The following is a 27,203-nucleotide window of genomic DNA, read 5'->3' on the forward strand; positions in this document are numbered from 1 at the left end:
GTTAAGTACACAACTTGGAGCTAGACATTCTCCCACTGTTCAAACCTAGAAAGTAAGCTAACCTAAACGGTAACCATAAAATGAAGTGAATTGTAGCATTCCTCATAGGTTTACTTTGAGGGAGCTAACTGATAATGCTCCAGAAACATTTAGCACAATGCCTGGTGTGAAATCATAGTTAACTAATTAAGGAGAGATTGGCTGCCCTTAGTTTAGGCAAGAAGTTCTCAGAGTATGGTCTTCAAACTAGTGGCAGCAGCAGCCTCATCTGGGGACTTAGAAATACAAATTTTCAGTCCCCTCAAAGGGCTACAGTCAGAAACTCTGGGGAAGGGCCCAACAATCTTTATTTTTAACAAGTGCTCCTATAATTCTGTCATGTTCTATAGTGTGAGAACAGTTACACACTTATAATCTCTAGTCTGAACTCTTAAAATCCTCTTAGGATGTCCTTCCTAATGGTTTCCTCCCTTGAATTTATCAGACTTTCTTAAATAACGCGCCAATGCCAGTCACAGATAGACCAGTATATGAATAACATTCTAAGTTTTGTGAAATGTCAGACCTCAATTCCCAAATGTAAAAAGGGAACATTAAACATGACAGAAACTGTCGACAAGAATATCCATCATCTAGCTGATGATCCATACTTGATGGTTAGTATATCTACTATTCCATTTGGTTACCATAATGTAAAAATACAACTACTACCAAATTAAGTCATTTGATTAAAGCTATCCAGCTTGATACAAGAGCCAAGATTAGAACACAAATCTCCCCACTCTGAACCCTGGTTATTTTCATTGTATCAAGATACTTCTAAATCAAGATCTAAAAAAAAAGAAAAGAAAGAAAAAACACATTCCAGCGTTGTCAATTTAATGTACTACTTCTGAAAACAAACAAACAAACAAACAGTCTTTAGAAATGGGTACTTGAAGCTACATGGAAATTTTTTTAAAGGCAGCTTTTAATGGAATTAAATAACAAAATAAATGTATTTACTTGTTATCTGAACTTGCCTAGACTAAGTACAGAAACAGGAAAAAAAGCAATTGCTTTATTTTTTAAGCTTTATTTTATCACTCTTATCAAACACATCAGAAAGCATATCAACAGTGCATCTTAGGATAAGTCAGTTTACAACAAAACTGAACAAGGCAATTGTGTTTACAGAAAAGGTTTTCAGCAAAAAAGTATGCAATACAATCAATTGAAACGCAGTGTTCATACTTTGTAGGTATATAGGAAAAGTGGAAAATAAAAGTCCTTTGCTACTCAGCAAGAAAAAAAAATAGAGTAAAAGACTTGAATGGAAACCAGAAATTGGGGATTTGAGAAAAGTACTCAGTACTGACACATATCTACATTTATAGTCCCACTTAGTTATTAAAAATAAAACAAAACAAAACCCTCACAAATAGTAAGACATCACAGAGAACCATAGTGCCAAGAAATGCCAAGACCAATATGCAATTGAAACTGGTAGAAATGTTATAAACAATTATTCACTATGTGTTGTAATATTCTTGTAATTCTGAGGTGAAGGTAAACCAACAGGAGAGAATACTCCTTTAAACTGGCTTTGGTTTAAGTGATCTTTCACATTTGTTTCTAGTCACACCTTTTTAGCAAAAACATAGCAATTACATGCTACAGGGAAAATAGTAATCAATTTAATATTCACAACCAATCACTGCAGTGCTGACATAAGAGGCCATAAACTGTTAAAGTTTATTGATTCTAACTGGATCCCTAAGCATGATTAAAAGATAGCAATGATGAAGCCCTATTTGGAAAAAAAAAATCCCTTCTACTCCAGATTCAAAACTATTAAAAAGGATATAAAGGAATGTTACACTATTTAAGATTTTTCAAAAACAATTACGAATGCAAGAGTAAATCCTGTTGGAAGATATGATAGCTTTACAGTCTGCAAAGTCAATTATCCATAAGTGCAGCTTAACTTTTCTATTACAATAAATAAACACTACTTAGTTCCGTAAGGTGCTGTAAATTCGCAGCTAGTGCACACTAATGCCACTCACTGTACCCAAAGTGCAAAGGGAAATACAGAGATGTCTCATCTCCACTTCCTTTTTGATCCTTGATTTCATGAACAGTGATGAACACCAAATACACAAAAGCTGAAAATTCAAATTTTTATTTGAAAAAATAAGGCTGAAGTGAACATGGATATTTAATCTGGTTTCATAAACTCTTAATAATTATTTTCTGGGGAACCAATAATGAGGAATGTACAGAAAAGTCAATATTTCTATGTTACCAGTACCAATCCTGGATTTTAAGAAGTAAATATAATTTTTAGACCATTAACTATATAAAGATTACTAATATCAGTAAGGGAGAGGTTTCCTTCCACTCATCTCTAATTTTTATATCACTTATCTTTCTCCTCCTTACTAAGACCTGGCAGTCTTCTGACAATCCTCGCTAACAATTCAGCCATTGCTAATTCATTAACTACAGAGATTCTGTGTCCATGCTGCAGGATTTCAGAATACCTCACCACATTTGATGTTACACACTACACATTCACTGTCCTGATATCATGATTATCACGAAGGGGAGGCAATCTAGAAGAGGAGGGCAATTCCAACGTGGGATTAAAAAAAGGACTACAAATAATCCTCATGGACAATCAAGAGCACAAGGTAGTGAGTAGCTCTGATTTCTACATAGGAGTTTCTCAAAAAGAAACAAAAAAAAAAAAAAAAAAAAAAAAAAAAGAAAAGAAAAATTCCAGGTTTCCCCCCCCGTAGAATGTGACTTATTTTCATTATACAAAGTAGTATAATAAAATAAGCTCCACTCTGCGCAACAACGATTTACGGTCACATAAGGCAAGTTAAGATAGAATGTTTTTCTGTGCCCTTAAAGCAATACACTATGACCAGATGTCATGGAACCTACATGGCCTTCAAAAAAGCCATCCATTTTCTCTGGCTATTGTGGCAACATCCCAATTTGAAGGGAAATAATACTTAGGCAATCACTCATTAAGTTTCCCATGAATTTTGGCATTTATGGTGCCGCAAACACTACTGCCATGAGTATGACAACTCTGAAAAGCACAAATAAAGCAAACTGAAAACAAGTCTGCATAAGCAGCACAAGGAAGAATGAAAAGTGCTGACCTATAGGAAAATGAATAAAAACCTTGTATGAGGAGAACAAAGGTTGTGTAAACTATATACCTTATATCTTGAATTAAGGACACATTAATGACCCTCTATAAAATATAGTTTCCTAAATGCTCTCTGTGGTTTATAGATTTCTTTTACAGCCCATTTCTCCTATAAAATTATAGCAAAAATAGTTAAAATTATTTACCATCATCTTAAATATCCATAGTACTTGTCAATTGCATGCCACTGGATGAATCTACTGGTCATTATACAATTTAAAAAAGTGAAAAACATTTGGGGGAGGTGGCTAGGATATCTAACATGTTATATTTTATGGCATCAGGAAGAGAAGAAGCTAACCTAAAACAAAGAAAAAACTTTTAAAATTTGGAGTATTCCAAACACTAAAATGTCCATGTTTTCTAAGACTAAGAATGTAATTTATTGAAATATACCACAAGAGGTTCAGATGAGTGCCCCATGATGGGAACTCAGTATTTCATCATCATTGAGAAGGGTTGTAAGTAACAGTAACTTGAAAGACTACTATCTCAAAATAAAGGTGATTTGTTGAGCACCTTAAGAAATGAGAATTCTTTTGACCTTTTATGACCAGGGACTTGGTAAGAATGTTTTAAGTTATTCTAGAGAGCTACAACTAGAGTAATCAGATTTGAAAAAGGAACCCAACATTAAAAATAGAACTAGATCCAAGGAAGAATTAAATTCTGCCAGGTAATTCTGGCTTCTCCATCATATATAATGTGGGAACAAAATCAAATTTGAATAGTTTCATGTGAACAAAAATGGCAAATCAAGGACATTTGGGACTTTACTATATGACTCCAAATTACCCCAAGAAAAAGGTAGAGGGTGTAATTAATTATCACCATCTGAGAATCTTTCATCCAAACAAGTTTCAACAGTTTCCAGCAAACACAAGGCACTTGCTTAAATCTCTAACTACCTCCATATCCACTTTAATCCAGACCAAAAGTCAAGATGTGATTCCATCTGTATCATAATCTGAATGAAGCCATCTAGCATGTACCCTTGCTTAAGAGTCCAGGTAAAACATGTGGTTACTACTGGTTGTCTCACTTCTTCACCCATTAACATTTATTCACTATCAGTTTCTACGGTGCTGATTTTCACTAACTTATAAAAAATAAAATGCCATGCTGCCAAGTATAACTGATAGAAATTATGTAAGATAAGTCTAATTTAATAAAGTTGGAAAATAAAACCTAAGAAAGTGATGCCAAAATGATAGTCACTTGCTTTTGATAAATGAACTTAAAAGAGCCATAAAAGAACATCTGATGAGTTATTCCAGAAAACTAACTGATGCCATTACCAGGCTAAAAGTCCAGTATAATAAAATAAAACACAAGCCTTACACTCATAGTTCCTACAACTTTCCCTACCTACATGGCAGCCATATTTCTGGAGGGTTAATTTAACATATCTCAGCACTCTCTAGCAGCTAGATTACCAAAATGAAGGCAATACTTCTCTGGATCATAGTAGAGAAAGATCAGAGAAACTGTTTTTGTTCTAAAAGCAACCATAATTTTGGCTCAAGGTATAGCAGAAAAGGAATTTCTCTAAAGAGAGCTGCTATAATGATGGCCACAAAATAAGGAAGACATCCAGTGGTATTAAAGGCAGATCTCTTATTGCAAGAGGATAAATTATTTTTAATTCCTCTAAAATCCAGCCAGGACTTACTTTTAGCTAGTGCTATCTCTTACTGAGGCATCAAACTCTACTTGCTACTCTCCTCTCGTTTTGATAATAGCTAGCTAGCCACCTTTCCCAAATGTATTTTTAAAGGATTAAAGATTTTCTGTAGAATAATCAATTTACCTGACTTTTCTGGGGGCAAAATATGCTGCAGCAACACCATGAAACAATGAAGAATAAAGTGGGAAGGGGAGAGAAGGAAGCACATGTATCTATTTGAGGAATGAAAAACTACCTGAGATAAAATGTTCCTAAAAGAGAAGAGCTTAAGTGATATGAATTCTCACATCTTTATCATGTTTCTCATCATGTTTCTCAATTGCAAAATTTCTAAGTTTTCAGTAACTTAAGGGAATCAAAATCCCCACAAACATATTTCATCCCCAAAGAATCACTTCATCTTCTGGTAACATTTAGTTCAAGTTTAAGAGACATTAAGATTAAACTTCTGAAGATATCAGAGAAGGAAAGAAAATCTACAAGTGTCATCTTTGGTAAAATGGGATAAGAGCTATAAAAGGACAATTTAAGTGATAGGAGGCATCTTTTTTTAACACTGAGGGTTTAATATAAAATATTGAATTCAATGCATGATTACTTGGGCACATCAGCTATTCCCTCAGTTCCCTAAAACTCTAGTTAGCATCTTCTGTAATAAAATTTGATTAACACTACACATACGTATAAATACATCTGCAATAAGATGATGAAAGAATGCTGTTAAGTTCAGCATCAATGCTAGCAGCATACTACACAACTAAGCTCTGAAGCCTGGCCTGACTGCAGTTTTTTTGCAATGATTTCTCTTTTGGGAGGAGAGGGAATAAGAAATGGGGGGAAAGGTAAATATGCTAACTTAGAATACTTGCCCTTAAAAAGAATTCATTTGTATTCTGTGTTCATCAGTATGCAAGTAAGGACCTGGTGTTTTTCATCACCACAGAAGCTGTTACCCATACAAACATTTATCTTTTAGGACAGTCTAGGTCTTCACATTACTGGTTCTACACTCTTGAATTCTGACTTGAAAACAAATCAGGAAGTTTGAAATCGAACTCAGAAAGCTCCAAAATAAATAACAGTTCTTCCTTCTAAGGGCACATATTGAAGACCGTGCTACAAGACCCTTTGGTAATTCATAAATCAGCCTCATTATTCCAAATTTGGCTTTATAATAAATATTAAAGGAGACTCCTGAATAATTGGATAACTATAAATAACTAAAAGGATAAATAGTGATTGTTTGATTAGAGTAGAATCTTCCTTCTCTAAGATGTAAATTCTGATTGGGCTCTTGGTAACTTGCATGACACATACAAGGAACGATTATATGAGGAGGCTTTCAGCAGGGAAAGATATAAAGGATTTTTTCCTTAGGAAAAAAATTAATAATAAATAGAAATATCATTCAGGCAATGAAACAGGAAAAAAATTCATAACCTGTATACAACTTGTCTTTTTCTTGTATAATCAGTGCTTTATAAAGTTTTCCTAATTTTTATATCTTTAAAGACAATCTACCATAAAGTAACAGGAATCCATAATTGTAATTCTTAAAACCATGTAATCAATCTGTGTCCATGAACTCATGACTCATTAGATTGCTATGAATCCTTTTAAAAATTCTTTTAGTTTTTCTTCCTTTCTACTTCCACTTTATTCTAAATACTTGTCTTAATTTCCTTGTAGTCAAAAGCCAGAATACCTGGGATATAGTTCCCTTAGCTTTTCTTCAGCTTAGGATAGAGGCAGAAAATGAGAAAGGGGATGAGAAAGGGGAAAGAAAAGGCGTGGAAATGGATGAGAGCCGGAGACAGAAAAAAAAAAAAAAAAAAAAAAGAATCCTGACTATCCCCCTTATTTGTTTCTTTTTCTCCTCACGGTGCATCTAATTTTTTTTTTTCTTTTGAATCCACCTTAAATAACTATCATAGTAAGTTGAAACACATTTTGGGAAATCTTTTAATTGTCACAGGAGATTCAAGACAACAAAGATGAGCCAATCCAGAGTCTAAAGTCTAAAGTAGATTGAAGAATGGGGTGATTCATACGTAGCAAAAATTTTGCTCCAATCACCTTTAAGAGTTTCAATGTAACCCCAGTCTAGACTCCAATTTGTTCTGTGCCTCTCAGGAATGAACTGTTTTGTCATGTACATATTCTATCAGACCAATTCTCAAAAAACATACACCCTAAATTTTACAGATGTGAAACAGGTGGGGAAAAGATGGGTATGGACCACACTAACTCACCAGATTCACACTATAAAGTACACTGACTCAAATTTTCTTCAACTTTCACACCTGCACACTCACTCAAGCATACATACTGGACATAAAAATTGTGCAAGATCAAGCATCAGCTTTCTATTTTAAAAGCCTTAATAATAATAATAAAAAAAGTAGATAGGCTCACTGCAGTTTCTTTAAAGGAATATTCAGTACTACAGTACTCCTTTAAAAAAATTCACAACTCAGTGTTAAGAACACAGTAGGTAACTGTTGCTTGACAATTACTTAACGTTACTGAGAGCATCCAGTGCCAGCTACATATATAACTATAAGAACCACCTGACAACAAAAGTAATAATCTGTAAATGATGTCACCAGCCCTAACAAATTTGTTAATACTCACTACAACATATTATTCATCCTTGTTTCATGACCACAAAAATAATTAATTTTAAGGTTACATACTGAAGAGCAGCACCTTGCCCTACTGCACAAAAAAAAAAAAAAAAAAGAAAGAAAGAAAAGAAAAGTTGCCCACACGGATGCTCTAAACCCCTCAATGTATAGCTGAAGGTCTTGTCCTACTCAGTGCCAAATGTTTGCAATGCAGTCACTGCTTGGACAATGGCTGCACATTCATAGGATTAAATAAATGTACAAAGTTCCTCCTTAAAACAGTAAAGAGGTACTACTGCATTCAGCTGTGGAGTAGAATAACCCAGGAAATGGAAGAGGAGAAACAGGAAATAGTCCTTAGGTTAGGATTAAAGCAAGGTTTGATACAGATATCCCCTCTTGTAGGCACTCAGTGGGTAGAATGTAGCCACGACAAACTTCCCATCAAACATCCTTCCAGTCAGTAATTTCTGAGCAGCTTTGGAATCACCAGCATTGGCATACTCGACAAAGACCTGAAAGGGGAAGAGAAAACAAAGTAATTTCATTTCCACCAAGACTGTGTTAGTTCAATGATTCACAAACTTGTGTGTACATATGACCACTTGGGTATCTTAAATTGCAGATGTTTTAAAGTATGCCCCTAACAAACAGTCAGTGCTGCTAGACCATCAGACTTTAGACCAGGATGGTTTAGAATACTTACTGAAAACTCAGTCCAATTCTGAAAAACCCATCAAGACAAGTTGTGGGGCAAACATTAAGTCCAGCGCTTCAGTGCTTATGACGTCACTTGGGACACCCATATCCCATATCGGAGTGCTTGGGTTTGAATACTAACTCCACTTTTGATTCTAGCTTCCTGCTAACGCATACCCTGCAAGGTAGCAGATGATGCTTGAGTCCCTGCCACTCACTTCAGCCTGGCCTGGCCCAGCTGCTACAGCGTCTGGCGAATGAACCAGCACATGGAAGATAAATAAAATTAAAAAATTTTTAAAGGCAGGTTGGGTAGAAAACACATAACCTTTTGCCAAGTTCAAATAGGAGTGATCAACAGTACTTGACATTTTCCAAAGGTAGGGCTGAAGAGTTCAGATAGCAACTGCATTTCAAAAGTTCTCAAAAATAAAATGCACTTTTAAAAGCGGAAGAAGGAAAAAATACTGGTCAAGAGTAATGGGGGGGTGGGGGGAGAGGTTGAGTGTAAAGCCACCTCCTGCAATACCGCATCCCATATGGGCACCAGTTCAAGTCCCAGCTGCTCCACTTCCAATCCAGCTCTCGGCTATGGCCTGGGAAAGCAGTAGTAGATGAGCCAAGTTCTTCGGTCCCTGCACCCATGTGGGAGACTTGGAAGAAGCTCCTGGCTCCAGGCTTTGGATCAGCCCAGGTCTGGCTGTTGTGGCCATCTGGGGAGTGAACCAGCAGATGGAAACTCTGCCTCTGCCTCTCTGAAACTCTGCCTTTCAAATAAATCGATAAATCTTTTCAAAAGAGCCACCAAGAATTATATTAAAAGATCTATAGAACATATAACCATAACTGTAGTAAAAAGCTTAAAACTGGGTACTATCCTCTTCCAGAGCATCTGAATTCCTACTGAGGCAGAGAAAGGATATAACACAATTTCTAAGTTCTTTTTGCTAACCAAGAGTTACAGGGAGGTGAGATGATTTGAAAGGACTTATCCTCAATTATGCTTGAAAATTGGAGAATGAGACCAAGAACTGCCTTTGCCTTCCCAGATGTAGGTCTATTCATTCTGTCAAAAAGGGGTTTGAGCACACTAGGACACTGAGAGGCTTTCAAAGGGAATAGATTACTTTAAGGAAATCAGTTTCCAGATCTTCCAACTCCCATTTGGTCCTATTCTTAAAACTGATCTCCTTACGTTCAGGGAGGTTACTCTTTTACAGTTTCCCCGCTCAGAGTAGCCTTTCTCTCAATGAACAAAATGAAGTAATTTCTATAGGGTCTAAAAACTTTCAGGACACAAAAGCAGGCAGTTCCTCAAACATAGACTATTTTTTATGGAATCCTTTACTGATAAACAAGGTTCCATCCCTTGCCTGTGACTGGTCACTGTCTAGACTTATGCAAATATTTCTGTTAAGCATGACAGATATTAATCTAGGATATTCTGGCCTGTGATGGGATTTTTTATATTAACATATAAGGACATATAAAAAACTTTGTGAAAAGTGGTAATTTTTTCATTCAATTTTTGTTTATAACCACTGTTTATAAGCCCACTTATATAGGGTCTTTTTGCCTTGTACTTGTTAAATTTCACGTTTAGTGAAACATTAAGCCTTTTTACTGAAATTCAAATTTAAAAGATGTTATCTCAAGAACTGAAAAAGAAAGGGAAAGGGAGGGAATATCATTCTTAAAAGTCAGCCGGCGCACCGCGGCGGCCATTGGAGGGTGAACCAACGGCAAAGGAAGACCTTTCTCTCTGTCTCTCTCTCTCACTGTCCACTCTGCCTGTCAAAAAATAAAAAGTCAGCCGGCGCCGTGGCTCAATAGGCTAATCCTCCGCCTAGCGGCGCCAGCACACCGGGTTCTAGTCCCGGTTGGGGAGCCGGATTCTGTCCCGGTTGCCCCTCTTCCAGGCCGGCTCTCTGCTGTGGCCAGGGAGTGCAGTGGAGGATGGCCCAAGTCTTTGGGCCTTGCACCCGCATGGGAGACCAGGAAAAGCACCTGGCTCCTGGCTCCTGCCATCAGATCAGCGCGATGCACCCGCCACAGCGCGCTGGCCGCGGTGGCCATTGGAGAGTGAACCAACGGCAAAGGAAGACCTTTCTCTCTGTCTCTCTCTCTCACTGTCCACTCTGCCTGTCAAAAAAAAAAAGGTCTATCTATGTGCTCACTTCAGCAACACATATACTAAAACTGGAACAAAAAGTGCATCTGTGAATTATATTGACTGGTAAAACTAAAATTAATTTAAAAGTAATATACACTTTTGCATTAAATACAAAAGGAAGTTAGAATATGATGTTCAGGGGCTGGTGCTGTGGCATAGTGGGTAAAGCCACTGCCTGCAGTGTCGGCATCCCATATAGACACTGGCTGCTCCTCTTCCGATCCAGCTCTCTGCTATGGCTTGGGAAAGCAGTTAAAGATGGCCCAAGTGCTTGGGCCCCTGCACCCATGTGGGAGACCCAGAGGAAGCTCCTGGCTCCTGATCGGCGCAGCTCCTGATCGGCGCAGCTCCAGCCATTGACGCCATTTGGAGGGTGAACCAGTGGAAGGAAGACCTTTCTCTCTGTCTCTCCGTCTGTAACTCTCCCTCTCAAATAAATTAAAAAAAAAAAAAAAAACCTTTTTTGTAAAAAAAAAAAAAGGAGTATGATGCGCAATAAGAATAATGAATCTATTTCTGATTTTTTTTACCTCATGCTTACCTTCTCCCAAACCTATGCACAAAAGCTCAATAAATAATCAGATATGAATTAATGGAAGGAATACCACGCTATCACATGCCACACTTCACAGATAACCTGCAATTTTACACATTACCACATTTCATACTACATAAGAGAACATCTTATCTTTATCATTTATTATGAAAGTAAATAATTAGACCAGAAGGATTTATTCCATTTCAAGTTATTTACATTTTTTAATTGTATAAGATGCATTCACTATTTTTTGTGGTTTTTAAAATATTCCTTTAAAAAGTCATGTTTATTTGAACTGAAAAATGTAAAGCCTAGGTATGCCACCTAAGTAATATACATTTTCAGTGGGCTAAATAAATCTGTAATTCTAAGAGTCTGTCAAAAGTTGCTTTCAGTCTCCTGTAAACGTCGGTGAAAGTTTCTCAACAGCACATTTCCGCTCATTGATAGACTTTTTTTCACATCAACTAATAGCTAGATAATTCTCTCTCCAAAAGTACTGTTTATCCTGTGTTTTACCTTCTATTTCATTTTGACCACTGAGGTTAACAGCGAGTCAGATCAGGAAAGTCCTTGATTCAAAATCTTCTAATACGCTTCTCTTAAAACTCAAAGTCAACGTTATCTCAATGCCCTACAAGGCCCTCACTCTACCTATCTTCCCTGCCACCTCCTAACCTCTCTTTGAGCTCATCTCCTACCCTTCTTCCCTTTCTCACTCTGCTACGGCCACACTTGCCACCTCAAATCTGCCAGGCATACTACTCAGGGCCTTGACATCTGCTGTTCCTTTTGTTTAGAATTTTCATTCTTACTTTAGATGCTCATAAATATTGGTTAAATGACTAAATAGCAAAGAAACATTTACTATGCTTCTGGTATCAGATGAAGGAAATGCTTCAGAACAAGATTGGCAATAACTTTTCACTAAGACAAGAATTAAATTTCTCTCATGTTTTTTTTTTTTTTTTCAGCTGTCAAGAATTTTCACAGTTCTAAACTATTAAAATAAAATAATAATCTATAGCCAGAGGGAATTTCACTCCCCAGGGAATATTTGGCAGTGTGTAAAGACATACTTGGTTGTCATAACTGGGTGTATGGTGAGCCATCTAGTGAGTAGAGGCTAGAGATGCTACCAACCATCCCAAAAACACACAGGACAGCTCCTACAACAAAGAAGTTTCAGGCTCAGATGTCAACAGTGTTGAGACTGAGAAACTCTGAGATGAAAATAATATTCTTTTTCTGAGAGGGAAAAATATTACAAATAAAGATTACCTTATTTTTTTGTCATTTAATTTAGAATTGTTGAGTAGCAAAAGAAAATGCTATGATCATTATCCTAGCCCATCCATTCCATAGTCACAGACAATAGAACTCGAGTTCTAGGATTCTCAATCTAGCATCCCTTCCTTCTTTAAATATCATTAACAGTTTCTATTACAGTAAGAACCTCACCTAACTGGCTATCTGCACTTAATTAGAACAAAATTGGACCAAAATATTTCTCCAGCTGAACTTAACCTAAATTCGCATATGAATTTTACAATGGCTCAGAATTAGCGTTAATACTAAGAAAAAAATTTAACGATAAAAAATGCAAGCATATCTAAGAACTCTTTTAAAAAGGCACAAGAAAATAAAAATCATCTATAATGTAAAACTCATAATCCTTTGTAAAATTTTTATGTATATATTTCTATAGAACCAAAATATTTAATGTGGTATTTTAATAACTTTAGTAAGTCTACATTATGGAAACATTTACTTACTTGCCCTCTGCCAGGATTTTCCTTTGGAACAAGCAGAGATACCACTGGTCCATATTTCTGACATTCCTCTTTTACATCTTCTACAATATCTGGTTATTAAAAGCAAAATAGTAACCACTTTCATATAATCAACAAATATTACTTTCAAGATTTTCAATCAAAGAAATCAGGAATATGAGATTAAGTCAAAACATTCATAGAAAAAGTAAAAAGTTTATTTAATGCAAACATTTTTGAAATCCACTTACAGTTTTTTTCATAACACACTTTCCACAAACTCTCCAAAGATCCGTCATATGCATGGACTTCAAAATTCTTTTGTACCATAATAGACCTATCTTTTAATTCCATTTTTCCATGATTTTAAATTTCCCCAGATATATCTAAGCAATGAGGTTATTTTCTATCTCTTCTAAAATTATACTTAAGAATAACAAATACATCTAACATTCAATTAAAATTTAAACTTAATATTTTAACTTTAATATTTTAAATGCAGCAAACAAAACAACAGTAATACAAAATATTAGTCCTGAATGTATAAACATTCTAGCTGCTAATAATAGTTAATATTTGCTGATTGCTTGTCATTTGCCAGGCATTGTTCTAAGAAATTTTTATGAATTAACTTACTTAATTTTCACAGCCCTATGAAATAGGTACTATTTATTATTCCCATTTTATAGATAAGGAAACTAGTGGCCAAAGAAGATAGTAGGTGATGGAGGCAGAATATAACTTCACTATGTCTACACTCCTAATAGTTTCACAAAAAATTGCCTCTTTAGTAGTCTTTCATATCAGTACCAGGTTGATGCAAATGTTTCACATCTGGTACCCAGGGTCCAAGTTTGGTCTTGCACTAGTCCGTTCACCACCACTGTGCTTCCAGAATGATTCTAATACACAACCTTGGCTATTACACTGTCTTATTTAAAATTTTAATGACTCTTTATTACATTCAACAAAAACTAGCATTTATTAAGTATTTACCATAAATTAGTGACTATCCTATGACTGAGGCAAACGTCTTCTATGTTGGTTATAGTCCAATGTTATTATCTCTTGAGATAAAAATCTAAATAGGACTCAATCCGGATCTCTCACATAGGGTGACAGGAACTCAACTACATAAGCCTTCATCTGGGGCCTCAAAGAGTACATATTAGCAGGAGGCTGGAATCAGAAGTAAAGGTGGGCCTCCAATCCAGGCACTGTGACATAGGATGCGAGCATCTCAAGTGGCATCTTAACTGCTGCAACCAGCTACACACCCCAAAATCCAAATTCTTTTTATTTTTTTTATTTGACAGGTAGGGTCATACAGTAAGAGAGACAGAGAGAAAGGTCTTCCTTCTATTGGTTCACCCCCGAAGTGGCCGCCAAGGCTGGTGCTGCGATAATCCAAAGCCAAGAGCCAAGTGCTTCCTCATGGTCTCCCATGTGGGTGCAGGGCCCAAGGACCTGGCCATCCTCCACTGCACTCCCGGGCAACAGCAGAGAGCTGGCCTGGAAGAAGAGCTACCGGGACTAGAACCCAGCACTTACATGGGATGCAGGCGCCACAGGCGGAGGATTAACCAAGTGGGCCACGGCATCAGCCCCCAAAATCCAAATTCTTAAACACATACCCCTCTTCTCTATCCTTGTATATCAATCCATCTTCAGATGATCCATAACTATAATTAATTGTTTATATAGGTCAGCTCTACTCTACTAAAGACAGGGAACAACTCTATAATGTCACATACTCTGTACTCAGTAAATATTCTTTTAATCAAAAATAAATAAGAGATAAAAAGGAGAAATGAAAGTATAGAGAAGGAATAAACTAGGCATGAGTTGCTAGAAAAATTTTAACCTCTATTAATTTGGCAAAAATAAGATGTAAGAGTTCAAAGGCTCTTATGAATCAAAGACAGTGGTTGTCATAAGAGATCATTTAGTTCAATATCCTAATGATTTAATTAGGAAAACTGAGAAATCTTATGAAGAGATATGTCTATTCTAGGCTTTGTCAAGGAAGACACATTAACATACAATTTAGAAGTACCGACCTTCATATTCCTCTTCATTCTCAAGATAATCATCATCTAGCACATTCAGCAGTCTTAGCACTGGAGTAGGAAGCATCACCAGGTCTTCAATATGAGGGGCTGTTAAAGCAATCATAAGATTAAATATAAATCCCCTAAATACATTGATCAATAACACACAAAAGAGCCCGAGGGTATAAATTATTTCTGATGTCTTATTTGGTTTTCAAATGACCAACGGAAAAAGCAAGGACATATACAACCTACCAAAAGGAATGCTAAAGAATGGACTGCACAATGCCATTTCAGCAGGAATTCTTCTGCTTGGATCATCATGAAGCATGCTAAAATACAAAATGATTAATTATATTAGCATGATTTATTAGATCATTCACTTATAGAGAAAATAAGTGTTAGTTAAGAATAAATGGTTCAATAAATCATGATATGTACCTATGACCAAATAGGATATTGCGATTTAAAATAATGCTTTTGATTAATAAATGACATGGGAAAGTCATCTATATTCTGTAACACTGAATGAAAAAAAGAAAAAGTTAGATGCAGATTTTAGGATAACTCAAAAAAAAAAAAACAGAAAAGAAAAGGTAGTGGTAAGGTTATTGGTGAATTTTCAAATTACTCTAATAATAAAACAACTTGGTAGTGAAGCCAAAAATCTATTAGTGCAGCCAAAAATCTATGGACAGCTACAACAAGACTATATGGAGAAACCATGAGTAGCAGTAAGGTCTGCACCTGATCTTTGCGTAAAATGCCAGAGAAAAGCAATAGTTGATAGGATGAACCAGAGAATATCACCCAAAATGGCCAAAAGTACTCATTGGGAAAGCACAGCAAGCCAATTTGAGGAAAACAGCTGAAATTATGCAAGGAGTTATATATTCTAATACCAGATGAATACATGGGAGTCTGTAAAATCTGAAAGAGTTGAAGTCATCTAGACACAAAGACCTCTTAAAACTAATCCTTCCAGCAGGAATCCCACAAAGAGAAGTCTTGGATACAAAATCCAAATTGAGTAGGGTAGGTAAACAGAAAAAGAGCATGGGGACGAGAGCCAGAGATCTCAGAAAAAAAAAAAAAGAACCTTCTTTATGATAATTATTATTTTTATTTGAGAGGTAGCATTATAGACCATGAGAGGGAGAGACAGAGAGAAAGGTATTCCTTCCGTTGGTTCACTCCCCAAATGGCCACAACGGCCGGAGCTGCGCCGATCCAAAGTCAAGAGCCAGGAGCCTCCTCCCGGTCTCGCATGTGAGTGCAGGAGCCCAAGCATTTGGGCCATCTTCTACTGCCTTCCTAGGCCATAGCAGAGAGCTGTATTGGAGGAGAAGTAGCCGGGACTAAAACCAGCGCCCATATGGGATGCTAGTGCCGCAAACGGAGAATTAACCCACTGTGCCAAGGCACCAGCCCCAAAAGACCTTCTTTAAAACATTACATAAAACAATAGAAAAGGAAGCACTGACTGTGAGTACTTCAAAAAGTTTGAAAAAAAAGTTAGAAAAATGGAAATAAAAGATGACTTTACTCTGGAGCCAAAAATGACACCAAAATTGATAGCTCAAATACTTAGGTCCCTGACACACATGTGGGAGCCCTGGATTGAACTCCCAGTTCCTAGCATTAGCCTGGCCCAGCCCCAGTTGCTGTAAACATCTGGGGACTGAATCAGGGGATCTCTGATTCTCTCTGCCTTTCAAATAAAATAAGTCAATAATTTATGAGAAAGAAAAATATCTGGACCGTGCCTACACTTACATAGGACCCTTAGGCATCCATATAAAACAATCTCTGGCAGAGGTATGAGATTTATTAAATAAATTTTGAGAAATTAATTTCACATAAAAATGAACAAAAGCAAAAAGGTTATAAATTTACACAAAAGAGAAAAATAAACCCTTTCAGACAGTGAATGCATGACAGAAAGGCATGACAACGACACAGATGAGCACCATTAACCTACCATTTCAAAATAAGGCAGACACTTCTACAAAAGATGTAAGATATGAAAGAGCAACATAATCAGAATGAGAAAATCTCAAAAAAATTAAATAGAACCCAAGGGAGCATAAAATTAAAATAATCTCATATAATAAGATTATTTTGGAAGAGATACAAAAATGAATAAATATAACAGATGTCTTAGAAATAGAAAGCAGAAAGAGATAAAATGGATTCAAGAGAATCTGATGATAATGAACACAGATGACAAAAAAATATATATACACACACACATAACACATGTATGAGTTCCTAAAAAGAAAATAAAGCAATAGAACAGAACACCAAAAAATCTAACTTAACTGCATTTTTCTGGGGCTGACAATGAAAGGCAGTGTGTTAAGCCACACTGTCTGCAATGACAGCATCTTATATGAATGCCAGTTCAAGTTCTGGTTCCTCTACTTCCAAGCCAGCTCCCTGCTAATATGCCTGAGAAGGCAGCAGAAGATGGCCCATGTTTAGGCCCCTGCCTCCCACGGAGGAGACCCAGATGGTGTTCCAGCCTCCTGGCTTAGGCCTGGCCTGGCCCTTGCTATTGCGGCCATCTGGGGAGTAAACCAGTAGATGGGAGATATTTCTCTCTGTGTGTCTCTTCCTGTTAACTCTGCCTTTCAAAACAAAAACAAAAACAAAAAACCCACAACACTTCATTCTTTTTTTTTTTTTTTTTTGACAGGCAGAGTGGACAGTGAGAGAGAGAGAAAGGTCTTCCTTTTCCGTTGGTTCACCCCCAAAGTGGCCGCTATGGCCGGCACACGGCACTGATCCAGGAGCCAGGTGCTTCTCCTGGTCTCCCATGCGGGTGCAGGGCCCAAGCTCTTGGGCCATCCTCCACTGCACTCCCGGGCCACAGCAGAGAGCTGGACTGAAAGAGGAGCAACTGGGACAGAATTCGACACCCCAACCAGGACTAGAACCGGGGGTGCCGTGCCGCAGGCAAAGGATTAGCCTAGTGAGCCGCGGCGCCGGCAATAACACTTTATTCTTAAAACAAATTAAAAATACTATATACTGAAAAGCCAACCATGTTCCTGAAAATCAACAATCAAAATCAAGATACATTCTGGTAAAATTACCACATTTTAAACAAAAATCTAGGGGCCGATGCTGTGGCATAGTGGGTAAAACCGCCTGCAGTGTCAGCATCCCATATGGGTGCAGGTTCAAGTCCCAGCTGCTCCACTTCTGATCCAGCTCTCCGCTACAGCCTGGGAAAGCAAGAAAGGATGGCTCAAGTCCTTGGACCCCTGCACCCTCATGGGAGACCCGGAAGAAAGTCCTGGCTCCTGGCTTCGGGTCGGTGCAGCTCCGGCCACCACGGCCATCTGGAGAGTGAACCAATGGATGGAAGACCTCTCTCTTTTTCTCCCTGCCTCTCCTCTCTCTGTGTAACTCTAACTTTCTAATATATAAATAAATCTTTAAAAAAATAATGAAATCTTTTGAGTAGTTGGACAAAAAGACCAAATGAATTTTAATTGACAGTCATTGGCTGGTGCCGCGGCTCACTAGGCTAATCTTCCGCCTGCGGCGCCGGCACCCTGGGTTCTAGTCCTGGTTGGGGTGCCGGATTCTGTCCCGGTTGCTCCTCTTCCAGTCCAGATCTCTGCTGTGGCCCGGGAGGGCAGTGGAGGATGGCCCAGGTCCTTGGGCCCTGCACCCGCATGGGAGGACCAGGAGGAAGCACCTGGCTCCTGGCTTTGGATTGGCGCAGCTCGCTGGCCACAATGCGCTGGCCATAGCAGCCACTTGTGGGGTGAACCAACGGAAAAAAAAGGAAGACCTTTTTTCTCTCTGTCTCTCTAAGTCTGCCTGTCCAAAAAAAAAAAAAAGACAGTCATCAAACTTTTCAAAAGGAAAACTATGTCAGAAGAAAATGCAATAACTTTTAAAAATTGTTTAATATTTATATCTTTTGATCTATTTGAAAGGCAGAGTGACAGAGAACAATCTTCTATCCACTGGTTCACTCCTCAAACAACCTCATTAGCCAGGCCTGGGCCAGGTCAAAGCTAGGAGGTAGAAACTCCATCCTGATCTCTCAAGTGAGTGGCAGGGGCCCAAAGCACTGGGGTCGTCTTCTGCTGCCTTCCCAGGTGCATTAGAAAGAAGCTAGGTTGGAAGTGGAGCGGTCCGGACTCTGGTATGGGATGCTGGTGCCACAAGCAGTGGTTTAACTTACTGCACCACAGCATCAGTAACTACAGTTACATTTAGAAGGTTAGATGAGCATTAAAACAGTATAAAATGGCTAAAAAAATCTGACAATGCAGACACAGCTACTTTTAAAGCTGAGACTATTTTATGTGTAAAATATAAATAAAATCAAACAAATAAGTAGTTATGAAATAAACTCATCTGGCATTTCCTTTCTGTTTAAGAACCAGAATTACTGATGTGGAAGAAAGCAGATATAGAGGTAAACAGAAGAAAAGTAGGTAGGGGTCAGCTCTGTTTTGTTACTGGGGAGTAAACCAATAGCTCTCTTTCTCTCTGCCACTCTGCCTTTCAAATAAATAAAATAACTCTTTAAAAAAAAAAGGAAGGAGAAGAGTAAAACTCCAGCAGTCCTGAATTTGAACCAAAAAATTCAGTATGAATTCAGTGCACTTAAAAGTCTTGGAAACAATGATCACGCCAGTAACAATGAGTATTCCTAAAACCCAGACTGTGGTTTTCCTACCAAAGAAACCAGGATTCTTGGAGAAATGACTAATTCTACGTCTAGGGCAGAAAACGTATAAGATGATTTGGATACAACTTGTCACAATACATAGGAAGAAAGCTATCAAAGGTAACAAGATGTGCCAAATCCAATATGCAGAGATTCTCATTCATCATAAATAGGTCCATTTTAGCTTCAACAAGGCTAAATACTGAATGAGTTGAAATACAAACATATCCACTTGTTCATTTCCCAAATGCCACCAACAGCCTAGGCTGAGTCAGGCCCAAGCTAACAGTCAGGAACCCAAGTGTTTGAGCCATCACATGCTGCCCCCCAGAGTGTGCATTAGCAAGAAACTAATGCACCTGCGAAAGCAACAAAGGATGATCCATGCAGCTGGGCCCCTAACATACAAAGACAGACCAGGATGGAATTCTGGGCTTCTTGCTTCAGCCTGGCCCAAGGCCATTGTAGCCATTTGGAAGATGGTGAACCAGCATATAGATCTCTCTCTCTCTCTCTCTCTCTCTGTCACTGCCTTTCAAATAAATGAACCTTTAAAAAAGAAATGCCTGCTTTAATACTTGCAATTTTTAAAAAGGGAAGGATCATTTTGGAGGATGACAATGAACTAACTCATTATCTTGAAAAGCAGTAAATAAAGAATCATGCAGTTACTTTGTTTTTGTTTGACCAATGAAGAACAAATAACATTAAGACCATCACTCTAGAACCCCCAGAGTATCAACTGCTAACACAGAAAAAACAGATTAACTATACATGTCCTTCTCATGAAACACTAACATCTTCCTTCCCAAAAAGGATACAATACCAGCTATGGTCTTGCCCTTACTCAAAAGAATTCTCTAGACACAACTGCTAACTTACAAAAAATGTTATACTGGGGTGTAATTCAGCACAGCAGTTAAGATGCCACTTGGGACGCTTATTCCACATTGGGGTGCCTAGTTCAAATCCTGGCTCCACTCTCAATTCCAGCTTCATGCTAGTTTATACTCTGGGAGCTAGCAAGTGAGGGCTCAAGTACTTGGGTCCCTATCACCCATATGAGAGCTCCTGGCTTTGGTCTGGCTCAGCCCCAGCTTTGGCAAACCCTGGAGAATGAAACAGCAGATGGGAGATGCCTTTCTCTTTCATTTGAACAAAATAAGTTAAAACACACAAAACAAAAAGGTAAAATATACCATGATGATACAATCAGCAAAACAGACTACGGAAGCATATACTGAGTCAACAACCCAGGTTGTTCAACAGATAAACCACAAGGGAAAAAAGGGTAAAAGAGATGGAAAAGGATTCTTTAACAGAGATCTAAAACAGATTCCTAGGAGAGCAAAACTAAACCACAGTGTTTAAGGATGCACACTTAGGTAATAAAATTATAATGAAAACAAGGAAGTGAAGGGGCTTGAGACTGCCATGAGACACATTTAGGATTTCTGATGAATTCTGCTTCACAATGATAGGAAGAGCCGACATCGAAGGATCAAAAAGCAACATCGCTATGAACGCTTGGCCGCCACAAGCCAGTTATTCCTGTGGTAACTTTTCTGACACCTCCTGCTTAAAACCCAAAAGCTCAGAAGGATCGTAAGGCCCCGCTTTCACGGTCTGTATTGTCTGTATTCGTACTGAAAATCAAGATCAAGCGAGCTTTTGCCCTTCTGCTCCACGGGAGGTTTCTGTCCTCCCTGAGCTCGCCCTAGGACACTTGCATTACCGTTTGACAGGTGTACCGCCCCAGTCAAACTCCCCACCTGGCACTGTCCCGGAAGGCTGGCAAATTTACATTTCTTAACCTGAATGATAACTCTGCCTTTCAAATAAATGAATCTAAAACAAATAAACAAAAACTACCTTATTCAAATGGATTTTGGTAATCCAAAAGCAAACTTAGTCTTTAGTTAATATAGACTTTCTCGCAGCAGGTTAACACCCTGGCCTGAAGCGCCAGCATCTCATGTGGGCACGGGTTCGAGTCCTGGCTGCTTCACTTCCAGTCTAGCTCTCTGCTATGGCCAGGGAAAGCAGTAGAAGATGGCCCAAGTCCTTGGGCCCCTGCACCCACATGGGAGACCGGGAAGAACCTCCTGGCTCCTGGCTCCGGATTGGCATAGCTCTGACCATTGTGGTCAATTGGGAAGTGAACCAGAGGATGGAAAACCTTTCTCTCTGCCTCTCCTTCTTTCTCTATGTAACTCTGACTTTCAAATAAATAAGTAAATCATTAAAAAACAAACAAATAAATTCTGAAAAGCTACTTTGAAAACTCGTATTTCTAATAAAGTAAAACTACATAATCAAGCAAGCCACAAATAATAATATCAAAGAACCTTTCACATAGTAATGTACACAGAGCAAGTTGATTGTACATGAAATGTACCTTTTGATAAGGTCTCTTAGGTGATAGGCTGGAATTGCGGCATTCACCACTGCTTTACTGGCAAATATGTGATCAATAATAGCAGAACTATTTGCCTAAAAGAGGAAGAAAAGTCTCTAATTACTTAATTCACTCTGTATTTATTAAAATGCCTATAGCAGTTTGGTGAATAACAGAAAATACTTTCCTGAGAGTTTATAATCTTAACGGAGTAGACTATAAACGTAATAAAATTTTAATTTCGTGAGCCTTTTTCTCCATTCTCAGCACCTTACACAGACATGGTACTCTAGAACATCTACAAGATGAATCCATAAAGCTAAAGCAACCACATAAAATACAGTTTAATTCAAAGTGAGAAAATGAGTGTGTGATAGGTGAGTCAGGGTATCTCAGTGAAGAATCTTCGGTTGGTTTTCAGACAAAAATAACTATCGGGCTGTGACATAGTGGGCTAAGCATCTGCCTGCATGCAGCACCGGTTCATGTCCCGGCTGCTCCTCTTCCGATTCAGCTCTCTGCTATGGTCTGGGAAAGCAATGAAGATGGCCTAAGTGCTTGGGCCCCTGCACTCACGTGGAAGACCCAGAAGAAGCTCCTGGCTTCTGGGTTTAGACTGGCGCAGCTCCAGCCATTGCAGCCATTTGGGGAGGCAATCAGTAGATGGAAGACCTTTCTGTCTCTCCCTCTCTCTGTAACTATGCCTCTCAAATAAATATTAAAAAGAAAAAAACTATCAAAGAGAAAATGGGAGAGTTTTAAAACTCTGCATCTGTCATATTATTCTTCATACTCTAAATCATGACAGACTAATATTTCTCCCTCAGTATTTTGCTCAGAACTGTTGCTTAATAGAAAAATATTTAATAATAAATATTTAATACCAAACCAGAAATAATCCCAAAGCATTATATTACTTATCAAATCTCAAGGCCTAAAGGATACTGATATGACAACACTAAAGCCCCACACATTGTAGTTAATTCCTATCTCATAAACATAAAAATAGTTCATTTGGATATCAGAGATCCAGGACTTAGAATTTACGATCAACAATAAGCAGTGGTCACTATGCCATATTCACATATGGAACATAAATAAATTGCAACAGTGAAACTGTCGAAAGAATGCTAAATTTTGAGTAGGAGGAACAGAATTTGGGGCCAAGTCTGGAACACCAGCTCTGGATCAAGCTACTTTTCTTATCAGTGCCTTCAGATTTTCATTTATAAAACAAAAATAACCAATATCTACTCTATTCTTATGGAACTGTTGGAAGAATTCAGTAAGAATGTGTATTAAAATGCTTTCAACTGTACAGCATTATGTAAAGATCACCATCTAACTCATTACTTGTGTTAATAACATTTTAGAACCTAATATAACTAAATTATTAAACAAAAGAAATCACATTTGTTTCTTTAGGAAAATGCATTCATTCATTTTACCAAGCAATTAATACCCATCAAGCCCCAACCTAGGAACAGTGGGAATGCAACACTTACTAGCACATCTGTAGCCATGTGTACAAGTAGTGGCACTTAAGGTACCACAAATACAGAAAAAAAGAGTGTGGAGGAGAGGAAGCAATTGGAGTCCTCAATGAGAATCATCACAAACTGAGTAGCTAAACTGGGATTAAAACTCCAAAGCCAGGCACGGGTGCATCTTACCTTCCATTCCTGAGATCGGACTGTGTGTTTCAGTTTCATTCCTGAGAACATTTCCAGTAAAATGATTCCTAGGCTCCACAGGTCAACAGCTGAGGTACATTCTGTATCACTCTGCAGGCCAGCCTGGGCCAAACAATTTTGCAGTTCTGCTTCTGGAGCACGATACCCGTCTGTCTGAATGTACTTTACATCCTAAAGAAGATAAATAACTCTTACAACCAATAAAAAGCTGCTTACTTTCTTCACCAAGTATTTACTTCACTAAAAGTGCCAGATTGAACGCCAAAAATTTTTAGTTCTTAGTGACCATAACTCTGTGGTTCATTAATTGGGCAGGTTCTTACAAGCAAGCTGTTCACTTTCCATATAGCTGCTCACAGATAAGTCATCTTTAGATAGCCTCTCATCTATTAGGCACGGCTGATAAATAAGAACACTCTGCAAAGAGCTGATAAACCATGCAGAACAGAGAATTTGCCAGAACTGTCACATCCATTCCGCCATGTAACAGAGCCCCAATACCGAAGACACCAAAAACAGTAACTCAGCAATTAACCAAATGCTCACAGACTAAAAAAAGCTTTCTATGTAGGTTAAGTACTTTTAATAATTTCAGAACTCTCTTGGGCTTCATTAGATCCTCTTACCTGACCCAGACATATGTCCTTTGATGACACTGAAATTCTTCTAATTTGCTTCCTCACCAAGCAATCTCAATATTTTAGACAGAAATGCCTCTGAAGCCCCTACTAAACTACTCTTCTTATTTAAAAACATTTGGCTTAGACCCCTTAGATTTTAAACTGTTAAAGAGAAAAGAAAAGGTGTTTCCTACCTGATTGCCTTCTTTGAAGCTGAGTCCAAAGTCAATGAGTTTAAAACATTCGTTCTCTGCACTCCACAGTATGTTCCGCGGTTTGAGGTCTGCGTGGACGTAACCCTCATGATGAAGGAAAGCAAGGGCTTCCAGAACATCTCTGGCACAATGCTGTATCATCCACATGGAACAACCCTGGTGACTGGAATATAAAAGCAATTCCGAAACACTGACATCCAGGAGTTCAAGCAACAGACAGCGTGATGGCACATTTGGAGAGAAGTGGATTGTAAAGACTCCATATAAAGTCACTAGAAAAAGAAATGAATTATAATACTTTAAAAATCAGACTCACAGTAAGTTCCTACTAATGTAGGTAACTCTGAAACACAAATTTGGGATAGCAACTTTCATGAGCAAGCAAGTTTCCACTGTAATTTATATTTCCCATGAATAAGATCTCTGGGCAAGCAGCTCATTTTACTAAAACAAAATAGAACACCCTACCATGGCTGATTACCATTCAAAGATATTAAATATGGCACAATTATTCAGACTGCATTTCACCAGGCATTCAATGATGGATAAATACACACTTTGAGTGACAAGCAAAAATTATTAAAAATAAAAATTCAAATATTTAGGATTTTAAAAGGAAAATGTTACAGTGTGCAGAAAACAAAATGATGACTGCTTCTTGATGCAAAAAAAATTCCTTAACATAAATATCAAGAGATTATTCAACAAGTTCTTAAGCCTGCAAAAATCTTCCCTCTTCAATACCAAGGTTATAATGACATGCCATTTTACTAAACGGGGGAAAAAAAAAAGCCAGCACAAGTGTTAAGAAATATTTCTGCAAAACGGCATTATAGAAAAGGTCACTCTTCAAATTAAATACGGATTATACTTGCCAAGAAGTAAGACAGCTCTTTATTAGCCAAAGCTGTAACTAATTATAAATTCTCTGCTGGTGTATTGAGAGACTGTTTTCATAAAGCTATCATCAGCGATCATCACGTATCTTATGGTACATTCTGAATATCTGAGTCATGAAGCATAGTATTAGAGGAAAGTTACCCTGTTCCTAAATCTTTCACCCGCAAGATTCCTTAACTTATGGACCCCTATGTATGTACTGAATAATTTTTTCCAAATGATACTAAACACATATCACACTAAACATGTCACGTGGCAGTTGTGCATTATTAGCATTTAAATTACAAGCCCTAGCAATATTTCCTATTTTCCACTGGTATGCAGAGATTTAAAAATTTCCACACAACACATGCCTCCTTCCACTAGAGAGGAATTTTTCCAGCCTAGTAAGTGCGACATTCGCCAATGCGACTCGAGGCAAAACAGACTTACTGAGCATCTACTGTCACCTCGCAAAGCAGACCACCAACTCCACCGCGCCGCAGACAGTAATAAAGTGAAAGGGGGGTGGCAGTGGGGCCAGGAGCCAGTGAGAAAGACAGGGCCAGACCCGCTCCCCCCACCGAAAAGACACGGCCGGCCCGGACACCAGGCTGAAGAGACGAGGTGTACGCCTGGACCGAGACTAGGGCAGAGGAGGAGGGAGAAAGCTGCAATTACCGATGTTCCTGTGACCCTGCAACTGCTCCAGCGCTGCTCTCTCTTTGCGGAACCCATACTCGGCGGCCGAGGCCGCAGCCCCGGTGGTTCCTGGCGGCAAGAACTGCTTGAGGGCTCCGGGCGGCGAGCCTGGGGTGCCGCAGCAGCGCACCCGGTACACCGAGGCCGAGGAGCCGCTACCCAGACGGCTCTGGACCTGCCACAGCCGCCCGAAGGCCTCCAGAAACCGCGGCGGCTCCGCGCCCCACGCACAGCCGGACCCTGCCATCGGTGTGGGCTGAGGGCACTGACACCGGAGCTGTGGCAACGCCCGAGGCAGGCTGGCTGGGCCCGCGGTCACATCCCCGCCCGCCGGACCAGCGGCTCCGCAGGGAGGGGCCTGCAGCCGCCTCACCGACTCCCGGGACCTCAAGCCGCCATGACACCGGAAACCCTAGTGCACCGGGCTCCCAGGAGCCGGAAGTGGAGGAAAGAGCCAATCCTACAGGCGGGAGGAGGCGGGCCCAGGAGCTCGGGGGTCTAGAGTTGATTGGCTGGCTGACTTAGGCCGGGCGAGAAGGACTGAGAGATGTTAGCCTTAGTACGGACTGTGCCAGTCCCGATGTCGAGCCGCTTTGGCGCAGGTGCGTGAAACTAAAGCTCGTCCTTTTTCTTGTTGAAGCGACTCCGTTCACCCCGGGGAACTCTGTAAAACTAACCCCAAAGTCCACACCAAATGTCTTGAGGGCTTGGGCCTTGGGAGTGCACAAATCAAGTGAAGCCTCCCTGGCTCTTGCGATTGTTGTGGTCCTGTGGCTCTTCTAAGGTAGCAAGGACAACTAACTGCTGGTATCAAAGAAGCGCAAAGCGGGGAGCCTAGAGGATGGGAAGGCAGAACCTACCGCCTTAGAACCTGGCTAGAGGGAAGAGAGACAATGGAAATGAGCTCTGATTTCTAGGAAATTGGAGGTGGCAAAATGAATTAAACATGATACAAATTGTAAAGGTAAAAATAGTCGAAACGAAGTGTAGGTGTTAGGGATCCCCAGATAACTCCAAGGAACTCACACATTTAAAAGGTGTGAGTAAAAAGCATTTCATTCCAGTCTGTCTTGTAGAAATAGAATGCATTGTAATGAAGGAGAGCAAATATTGAACTTTTAGAAGTTGACCAGGTGCTGTGGCGCAGCTGGTTAAAGCCTCGGCCTGAAGCGCTGGAATCTCTTATGGGCACCGGTTCGAGTCCTGGCTGCTCCTCTGCTGATCCAGCTCTGCTGTGGTCTGGG

General features: G+C 39.0%; 1 protein-coding gene across 3 annotated transcripts; it reads right to left on the bottom strand.

Moving 5' to 3' along the window:
* Positions 1–1,059: 1,059 nt before the first annotated feature.
* Positions 1,060–26,389, bottom strand: UHMK1 (U2AF homology motif kinase 1). Of its 3 annotated transcripts, none has more exons than XM_002715084.6 (8): positions 25,939–26,389; positions 24,358–24,650; positions 23,523–23,714; positions 21,850–21,944; positions 15,011–15,087; positions 14,765–14,863; positions 12,708–12,796; positions 1,060–8,037 (listed from the first exon to the last, which is right to left on the bottom strand). In XM_002715084.6, exons 1-8 carry the CDS (start codon positions 26,204–26,206, stop codon positions 7,891–7,893), a joined length of 1,260 nt encoding a protein of 419 aa, XP_002715130.1. In that variant the 5' UTR covers positions 26,207–26,389; the 3' UTR covers positions 1,060–7,890. The 3 variants fall into 3 exon arrangements, 2 of the variants coding, with proteins under 2 accessions (XP_002715130.1, XP_089155788.1); XM_089299662.1 differs by having other exon boundaries at positions 24,358–24,541; positions 25,939–26,378; XR_016210454.1 differs by lacking the exon at positions 21,850–21,944 and having other exon boundaries at positions 25,939–26,378.
* Positions 26,390–27,203: the final 814 nt, after the last annotated feature.

Source organism: Oryctolagus cuniculus, chromosome 7, assembly GCF_051225735.1.
Source record: "Oryctolagus cuniculus isolate XC-2025 breed Fujian yellow rabbit chromosome 7, ASM5122573v1, whole genome shotgun sequence".
Classification (NCBI taxonomy): Eukaryota; Metazoa; Chordata; class Mammalia; order Lagomorpha; family Leporidae; genus Oryctolagus; species Oryctolagus cuniculus.

Excerpts from the sequence above, each read along its gene's own strand:
- UHMK1 (XM_002715084.6), bottom strand. The coding sequence starts at position 26,206 with ATGGCAGGGTCCGGCTGTGCGTGGGGCGCGGAGCCGCCGCGGTTTCTG. Across the intron at positions 24,651-25,938 it reads GCAGGGTCACAGGAACATCG|TGACTTTATATGGAGTCTTT; the intron begins GTAATTGCAGCT and ends TTCTTTTTCTAG. Across the intron at positions 14,864-15,010 it reads ATTCTTTAGCATTCCTTTTG|CCCCTCATATTGAAGACCTG; the intron begins GTAGGTTGTATA and ends TTGCTTTAACAG.